Raw genomic sequence first — 9,019 nt, 5'->3', positions numbered from 1 at the left:
CTCCCCGGACCGGGGCACGAACCCGTGTCCCCTGCATCGGCAGGCGGACTCCCAACCACTGCGCCACCAGGGAAGCCCTAGGTTACATTTTTGAGACTAGTCCATGCTGATACTTTGTGGGGCTTCATCTCACCTCTTTAAACTGTTCTGGGTTATTCCATTGTAGCATTAGCTTCTTTTATTAATTGGTCGACTCATTCATTCATCCAACCACTATTTATTGAGCACCAGCTAAGTACCAGGCACTTTCTACTTAGTGAGAAGGAAATGCTGCTGAAAGGCATAAAAAACAGATGCAAATCCTTGCCCACCCTAGTAGACCTTATGTTCTAGTGGAGGAGTCAGGATAACAGACAAACAAAAAAATAAGTAACTTATATAGTATGTTAGATGGTCCTTAGAATTACAGAGAAAAATAAAGCAGGGAGGGGAGGTGGGAAGGGTGGGACAAGGAAGGACAGTTGTCAGGGAGAAGGCGTCACTGAAGTGAGAGATATCTGAGCAAGGACTTGAAGAAGGAGAAAGAGAGAGAGAGTGAGCTACTGGTCTGTGTTGGGGAAGAATGGGAATCGCACGTGCAAAGGCCCTTGGGCACGAGTGGGCCTGGAGCATTCAAGGGTGGCTGGAGCAGAGTGAACAAGGGGAGAGTGGGGCAGGAGAGGTGAGCAAGTCAGGCAGAGGCAGGTCACTTGGTGCCTTGTAGACCAATGCGGGGCCTTTGGCTTCCATTCTGAGTGAGCTGAGGGGCAGGGAGGGTTCTGAGCAGAGGAGGGACAGGATGCAACTTAGGTTTTCAGAGGATCCCTCGGGATGCTGGATTGAGGACAGACAAGGGAGGGGGAGGGGGAGTGGGCTAAGAACGTTATAATAACCAGACCCGGTGGAAGCCCAGACCAGGGTGGTGGCAGCAAGTGTAGTGAGAAGAATCAGATTCTGAATAGATTTGGGGAGCAGAACCGAAAGAATTTGCTGATGGATTGGATGTGAGGTGGAAGAGAAAGAAGAATCCAGGATGCCACCAGGAGCTTCTAGCCTGAGCAATTGGAAAGGTATTTAGGTCATGTCCAATTTTGTGTTTTACAGTGCTGTAATAAAACAGATTCCTTCACGTCTGCTTTTCTGTCTAGAAAATCTTAAAGGAGATGTTTCCTATCGAGGCAGGGGACATCAACCCAGAGAACAGGATCATCCCCCACCTGCCAGGTGAGGAGCATGCCTGAGTCACCTGGGCAGGCTCACCTGCCCCAGCTCCCCTCACCTGCCCTCCGATTGCCCCCTCCCCTCCCACCCTCTCTGGACTTGACCTTTCGAGTGTGCTCACTGGTCCTCTGGTGCCCCTCCCTGGTCTGCCCAGCCCCGCGGTGGTTTGATGGGCAGCGGGTGGCCGAGAGCCGCCAGGGTACCCTCACCGAGTACTGCAACTCGCTCATGAACCTGCCTGACAAGGTGTCCCGCTGCCCCCACCTCCTCAACTTCTTCAAGGTGCGCCCTGACGACCTCAAGCTCCCCACGGACAGCCAGTGAGTGGCGGGAGGAGGAAAGGTGGCGGTCAGACCCTTGCCTGGAGGGGGTGGGACTATCCCCATGTTACACAGGAGGAGCCTGAGGCTCAGAGAGGGGAAGTGACTTGCCCAAAGTCACACAGCAGGGAAAGCCAAGGAGGCAGGATTCCAACTCTGGACACCCCCAGCATCCCTGCCAAGTTTCTACCTGGACCCCTCTGAGCCTCAAGGTGCTGGGGGTTGGGGGGAGGCACTGTGGGCTGGGGTTCTAAGGTCCTAAGTCCTTGTCCTGACTCTGAGACTGCCTGGCTGTGGGACCTGGAGCCTTCTGAAAGCAGCTTCCCCTTCTGTGACCGGGTGGTGGGGGCCAGATGCAGTAGTGGGTGCTGGGGAGAGTGCTTACAAACTGTGAAGTGTGGATCCCCCGAGAGGACGTGGGGGGCCGGTGGCCTCTGTTCCTGCCTGAGCCTGTCTCAGGCCCCTGCCTATCCTTTGTCACCTCATTCTCTGCCTGCCCTCGCCCCAGGGATCTCCTGTGCTCAGGGCCCTGCGTGGACAGCATCGGAGATGCTGATGAGATCTCGCGGGAATGTGCTGCGGAAGGTCCTTCTCTCTGTCCCTCGCTGGTACTGAGTGCTGGGGTAGGCCTGGAGGACAGGGCTGCCGTAGAGACAGCAGAGCTCCAGCCAGTGCTTCTGGACCCTTGAACACATCCCCGGTCCTGGGCGGGGCAGCTCCCATTGGCCCCGGGGTTGGGGGCGCCCACTCCTGTTGGCTTCCCTCTCGAGGCTCCAGCAGAAGCGAGCTGGCCCAGAGCCTTCTCCTTTGGGTCTGCAGGAGGCTGGGGCCCCTCCTCGGGCTGGCTGAGCAGAGCCTGTCCTCCTCAAAGCCCTGTCCTTCTAGTCCAGTTGCTACCTTCTCTCTGCGGCGGCCCCCATTTCCCACGTTCCTTCTGGGAACTTTCCTGGCAAGTTCTTCTGTAGGTCTGCCCGGAGCATGTTCCCCAGGGGAAGCTGAGCGTCTAACCCAGGTTGTTCTCTGATGCAGGGTGAAAAAGCCAGAGACATACCTGATGCCCAGAGATGGCAAGAGTAATGCTGCAGGTGAGAGGCCGGGGTCAGCCAAGTGAGGGTCACCCTAAGGGACTGCTGACACCATCAGGGACCCTGAGCTCGGTGTGTGCAGAAAAGAGCAGGAGGTGAGAGCAGCTGTGAAGGGTCTTGGTGGCTGCACTGAAGTGTTGGGGTCTTTGAGGGTCACTGGTCAGTGAAGGGAGCTCACCTCCGTGGCTGCAGTGCCCAGCACAGACCCTGGGTCCCAACAGCCCAGAGGATGTTCTGGCTGAATGAATGAACAGATTTAGGGGCAAAAGTGGCCTTTAGGGGTGACTCAGGGGCATGACAGTATCTAGTCTTTATTGCACGATAACTGTTAATAACATTACCTAGCACTATTTTAAATGTTTTCCATGTATTAACTCATGTAATCATCTCCATAATAGTATGAAATAGGTACAACTGTGCTATTATCCCCATTTTGCAACTGGACAACACTGAGGCTTGATTTAAGTTGAGATTCTTGACAAGGGACACACAGCTACCAAATGTGGAGCACGATTTCAGCCAGTCGGTGGGACACATGGTCAAGTACTCTGGGCTACTCAAAGTGTGGTCCAGTGACCAGCAGCGTCTTAGATCAGGCTGCTATAACAAAGTGTCATAGAGTGGGTGGCCTAAATAGAAGAAATGAATTTTCTCATAGTTCTGGAGGCTGGAAGGCTGAGATCAAGTTGTGGGCAGGTTTGGGTTCAGCTAAGGCCTCTCTCCTTGGCTTGCAGACGGCTGCCTTGTTGCTTTGTCCTCACATGGCCTTTCCTCTGTGCATGCAACTCCCTGGTGTCTTTTCCTCTTCCTATAAGGACACCAGTCCTATTGGATCAGGGTCCCACCCTTATGACCTCATTTAACCTTAATCACCTCCTTGAAGGTTTTATCTCCAAATACACTCAGATTCTAAGGTACTGGGGGTTAGGGCTTCAACATATGAATTTGGGGGTGGGGGGACACCATTCAGCCCATAACAGGCAGCAGCAGTACTGCCTGGGGGCTGGTTAGACATGTAGCCTCTCAGGTCCCACCAGAGGCCTATGGAATCAGCACGTTTGTTTCAGCAAGATCCCTGGGTGATTTGTGTGCACCTTGAAGTTGAGAAGGGCTGCTTGCTAACCACATCAAATGAGAGAGAGACCGTATGTAAAGTGTGTGACCAGTGTCTGGAACACACTAGGTGCTCAGTGAGTGCAGGGCTGCGAAGACTAGCTTGTCTTTGCTGCTTTCTAGTATACAGGGCGCGTCTACCCCTGGCCTGTCTGCAGCTGGGTGGGGATGGGATGCCAGTGCCTGTTCAGGTGGCCTACACAGGGCCCACAGGGGAGAGCCAGGACGAGGCGCCCACAATGTCCACTCACCCTGCCCTCCCTCCACCCAGACATCACGGGCCCCATCATCCTGCAGACGTACCGCGCCATCGCTGACTATGAGAAGAGCTCAGGCTCCGAGATGGCTCTGGCCACAGGCGACGTGGTGGATGTCGTGGAGAAGAGCCAGAGTGGTCAGCCTCCCCGCCCTGCCTGGACCGCCCTTCCCTGGTGCCTGGGCCCACGGCTACGGGCCCCCACCAAGGCTGTGCCCCCCAGGCAGCCCCAGGCCTCCTCCCCACCTGGCCCACCGGGGGCTTCTGGCTCCTTCAGGGGCCCTGACTGTTCTCCCCACACTGTGGGTCACCCTCTCTCTGAGAGTGTGCCCCAGGGCAGCTCTGGGGATCTGCACACATTCTGGGCTGTGACTGTGCATCTCTGGGGGTTCTATCTGGGTGGACAGGTGAACTTCTCACCATGTGTGTGAAGTGGGTTCTGAGCTGTAGTTCTGTGACCCTGTGAGTACTGGTGTGTGTGATTTGGGTGTGGAGTGTGGTGAAGGTGACATTTCTGGATCTGAGCGTTGGACGCCTGTGTGTCTGTGTCTGAGTGCCCTCACACACCCCTACCCCCCGCCGATGGCTGAGGGAGGTTCCCAGGCCCGCCCAGACCTACCGCCCCGTATCCCTGGCACAGGCTGGTGGTTCTGCCAAATGAAGACAAAGCGCGGCTGGGTCCCGGCGTCCTACTTGGAGCCCCTGGACAGTCCCGATGAGGCAGAAGACCCAGAACCCAACTATGCAGGTGTCCCTCCCCTCCTCGGCCTCAGGGGTGGGAGAGAGGGGCAGGATTGAAGAGCCAGAAGTGACTGCTTTGGGGTCAGACATGACTGTGGGCTGGGCAGGAGGGGAGGCAGGGCTGAGACCCTAGGTTGGATCTAGGTGGGGTAGGAGGTGGTGCCCTTGGTAAGGACAGGGGGAACCGGGAGGTAGAATAGAGGTGAGGGGGATAAGGTCAGCCTGGGACACCGGGTGGCTGCCAGCCTGGGGCCGGGTCCAGTGGGAAGCTGCATGATGAGCCAAACTGAGGCTCACGAAAGAGGGCTGCCTGGAGGTGGGGGCATCATGGCTGACTAGAATGGAAAAACTGGCAGCCCCTGGGCTGGATGGGTCCCACATGGGGTTTGAAAAAATTTAGTATTGGTTGCCCGTATTTTGCAATAGAAAGATCTTACAATTTTATGTGGATTTATGACTCCTCTTTAAAAATTGGGAAAGGCGTATGTACTGGGCCTGCAGCCCCACATGCCAACAGTGAACTGGAGTTGAGTAGCTCAGGTGCCACTGGATGGGTGCTCTACCTCCGCACTTCCTGCCTAGCCACTCCTCGTGTGCAGGTGCCTGGCCAGGTCTCTGCAGTCATGGGCGCTCCTGGCCTCTGGTATGGGTGATGGTGGGTAGGAGCGGGCGAGCTCCCCTGGGTAGAGTAGGCAGAGGGCACAAGTCCAGAGTGTCTCCATGAGGAGGGGGGAGGGCTGGAGGAGAGAGGTCCTGGGCTCCAGCTGGAGGAAGCCCCAGGCCCAGAGAGGAGGGGCAGGGTGGCGAGCCCCATGCTGGGGGGTGCTTCACACTCTGCCCCTCCCCTCTCCAGGTGAGCCCTACATCACCATCAAAGCCTACACTGCCCTATTGGAGGACGAGATGTCTTTGGAGCAGGGCGAAACCATCGAGGTCATTCATAAGCTCCTGGATGGCTGGTGGGTCATCAGGTAGGAGAGCTGTGCCCTCCCTCCCACTGCACCTGCCCTGAGGGTCAGCCTGGCCTGGGGCTGGCCCTGCGTAGGCTCAGTGCCGACTTGACTGTGTGACTCTAGGTAGGCCACTGCCTCTCTCTGGGCTGTCTCCATTTTGGAAGCAGACTCGTGATAATCCCAGCCTGCCCCTGTCTCAGGGTTCAGTGTCCTTGTCTGAGTGGGCACACCTTTCCTTTGTGACTTGGGGTCACGTCCTCTGACCAGCCCATCTATTCATTCTCCAGCAACACAATTAATTGTATTAATTATTATATTTGGTAGCTGCTAGAGCTGACCCTGTCATCCCTTTTCCTTTTAAAATCCTTCATTGCAATTTCCATCTGTTTATTCCTCCAAGTGAACGTAGGAATACTAACTTGTTTTCCTGGTTCTGGGGAAAGCAGAATCCCAGGGTCTTGCACACGATTTCAGAGCCCTGAGTCACAGGGCCCATCCGTGACCCCAGTGAGCTTGTGGCCACAACACCCCCCATCAGCGTGGCCCTTGGCTGGGGACTTTGAGGCAGGATTTCTCAACCTTTTATTTTTAAAATTTTATTGGCATATAGTTGCTTTACAGTGTTGTGTTAGTTTCTGCTGTACAGCAAAGTGAATTAGTTTTTTGACCCAAACTCAGTTAACCCCCATTATGCACCCCTGAGACAATGTTTGTGAGTCTCCCACCAGCCAAGAAGAATCAGAGTTTTACAGAGTGAGGTTTGTATTATGCAAAGGCTGTTGGTTTTTTTTTTTACTACCAAATGTAATAGTGAGAATGGAAAGAAAAATCTTCTCAACAAATGGTGCTGGAACAACTGGATATCCCTATGGGGGGAAAAAAAATGAACCTAGATCCCTGCCTCACACCATACACCTTTATCTGGGACATTTCACAGATTTTACCAAGCACAAAACCCAAAACTAAGAAGCTTTTGGAAGAAAGCATAAGGGAACTTGGTGACCTGGAGGTACGCAGAAGTTTCTTAGGACACAGAAGGCAATCACCATAAAAGAAAGACCTGACAAATACAATATTGCAGACGTTTTGTAGCAAACACCTGTCCCTGGGGAGATGGATCTGCTAACTTCCTCCCCCTCCCAGTGTCACAACTGGGAAGGCCTGTGTCGCATTGATCCGGAAACTGAGGCACACAGGTGCAGGGTCTGGTGTTGGCTGCCGTGTTTGCAACCTCCCAGCTGCCTTGACCCCCAACTGTTTAGAGGGAGCCTTGACGCCATGTCTGAGGCCCCGCCCCTGCAGCTGCTCAGGCCTCAAGGGCTGCCTCTGTTGCAGGAAAGAAGATGTCACAGGTTACTTCCCATCCATGTACCTGCAACAGGCAGGGCAGGACACAGGCCAGGCCCAAAGCCGGATCAAGAGGGGAGCGCCGCCCCGCAGGTGAGCAAGTCCCCGGGGCAGGGGGGGCGGGCTGGGCGGGGCTGAGGAGGGTATACCACGGCTTCCAGTCTGTCTGTCCAGGCCCTGGATAGGCAGTGCTGGGGCAGGGGAGATGGTGCAGGGGCGCTCAGCCTGGCGGGGTAGGCAGCACCCTCACTGGATGGAGGCCCTCTCCCACACTCTGGGCCTGGCACAGGAGCGGTGGGAAAGCAGAGGTGTGAGATGGAGGGGGCGGCTCCGATGCCTAGAGTCCTCGGGATGGCCCGTGAGGGCTGCGGCAGTTCGGAGGGCTTTCCTGGGGAGGGGGTAGGCTGGAGGCTGGTGAGGGGTGTGGGAAATGGGCCTGGGCTCTGAGTCAGGGCAGGGGTCCGCGTCGGTGAGGGACAGTCACCTTCATGCCCCGCCCAGGCTGTGCTGGACCCCCCCACCCCGCCTCCTTCCCACTCTCAACCTCCCCGGGCTAGTCTTTGGACTCCAGGGGTGGCCATGAGAGTCCCCCCGGGCAGGGACGCGGGAAGGGCAGGGACGCGGGGCGCTGACCAAAGCCCCTGTCCTGCTGTGCCCAGGTCGTCCATCCGCAACGCGCACAGCATCCACCAACAGTCACGGAAGCGCCTCAGCCAGGACACCTATCGGCGAAACAGTGTCCATTTTTTGCAGCAGCGCCGCCGCCGCGGGGCGCGGCCGGGGCCCCAGAGCCCAGGGAGCGCGCTGAGTGAGTGAGGGCGGGGGCCTGGGGGCAGGGCCTGAGTCTGGGGGCGGGCCCCGGGGCGGGCCGGAGGTGAGGAGGGATGTGGCCAGCATCGAGGGTGATGAGAGGCGGGGCCTTGAGGGGTGGGGCCTGAAAAGTGAAGAGAGGCGGGGCCGAGCAGGCGGGGCGGGCCTCAGCTGGCGCTGTTCCTCAGCAGAGGAGGAGGAGCCGCTCAAGACCGAGCGCCCCAAGCCGCAGCCGGCCGTGCCCCCGAGGCCCAGCGCAGACCTCATCCTGCACCGCTGCAGCGAGAGCACCAAGCGGAAGCTGGCCTCCGCCGTCTGAGGCCGCCCCCACATGATGCTCTCCCCACCTCCAGCCCCTACCCCTGTATATACATGTATAGAGCCTGAGGTTTGGCGGCAGACGGCAGCCCTTGGCCCCGCCCCACCTAGCTATTCGCCACCCTTAATAAATGTTGCTTGGAGTGGACTGATGGTTTGCAAAGTCGCGCTGCGGCCTGGGCAACACCCTTGGTATTTCTAGAAATAGGACTGAAGGCTGTGAGCTCTATTGGGGGAAGATGCAAGAACTGAGGTCCGGTTGCATACTTTACTGGCCTTGCCCAAGACCAAGTTTGCACAAGGCCAAGTGCAAGAGGAAACCCCGGTCCCCTCTGACTGTTTGTCTGACAGACTGCCTACTTGAACTCTGGCCTCACTGCAGAAGAGTTTTGAAGAGTAGACACAGTGCATAGTTGGGAGGCGGGGGGTGAGCCAGGGCTGTAGGTGACCTTGTGTGTGCCCCCGATTACCAAAAAAAAAGTAATTTAGGTATAGAGAGACACACCTTAGATGTAAGGACACAGCACAAAGTGAAAGTGAAGGGATGGAAGAAGATACTTCGTGCAAATGGAAACCGAAAGACAGCTGGAGCAGCTATACTTAGAACAAAGACTGTAATAAGAGACATTGGCATTACATAACAATAAAGGGGTCAACGCAATAAGAGGGTATAACATTTGTAAATATTTATGCACCCAACATAGGAGCACTAACATATATAAAGCAAATATTTACAGACCTAAAGGGAGGAATAGACAGCAGTACAATAATAGTAGGGGACTTTAATACCTCATTTACATCAATGGATAGGTCATCCAGACAGAAAATCAATAAGGATTTTCCAAGATAAATCATATGTTAGGCCATAAAACAAAT

The 9,019-nt window shown here is 55.8% G+C and overlaps 1 protein-coding gene across 1 annotated transcript in view; it reads left to right on the top strand.

Moving 5' to 3' along the window:
- Positions 1–8,287, top strand: part of NCF1 (neutrophil cytosolic factor 1) — a 15,845-nt gene extending 7,558 nt beyond the window's left edge. Inside the window, exons 3-11 of the mRNA XM_007468757.1 lie at positions 1,128–1,203; positions 1,355–1,520; positions 2,550–2,605; positions 3,990–4,112; positions 4,615–4,722; positions 5,569–5,686; positions 7,004–7,108; positions 7,675–7,823; positions 8,017–8,287. Of these exons, the coding sequence (XP_007468819.1) occupies positions 1,128–1,203; positions 1,355–1,520; positions 2,550–2,605; positions 3,990–4,112; positions 4,615–4,722; positions 5,569–5,686; positions 7,004–7,108; positions 7,675–7,823; positions 8,017–8,144 (1,029 nt within the window). The 3' untranslated portion in view covers positions 8,145–8,287. The remainder of the gene's footprint in view (positions 1–1,127; positions 1,204–1,354; positions 1,521–2,549; positions 2,606–3,989; positions 4,113–4,614; positions 4,723–5,568; positions 5,687–7,003; positions 7,109–7,674; positions 7,824–8,016) is intronic.
- Positions 8,288–9,019: the final 732 nt, after the last annotated feature.

The sequence above is a fragment of the Lipotes vexillifer genome, unplaced genomic scaffold (assembly GCF_000442215.2).
Source record: "Lipotes vexillifer unplaced genomic scaffold, Lipotes_vexillifer_v1.1 scaffold12, whole genome shotgun sequence".
NCBI lineage: Eukaryota > Metazoa > Chordata > Mammalia > Artiodactyla > Lipotidae > Lipotes > Lipotes vexillifer.
This window is presented reverse-complemented; position numbering and strand designations above follow the sequence as displayed.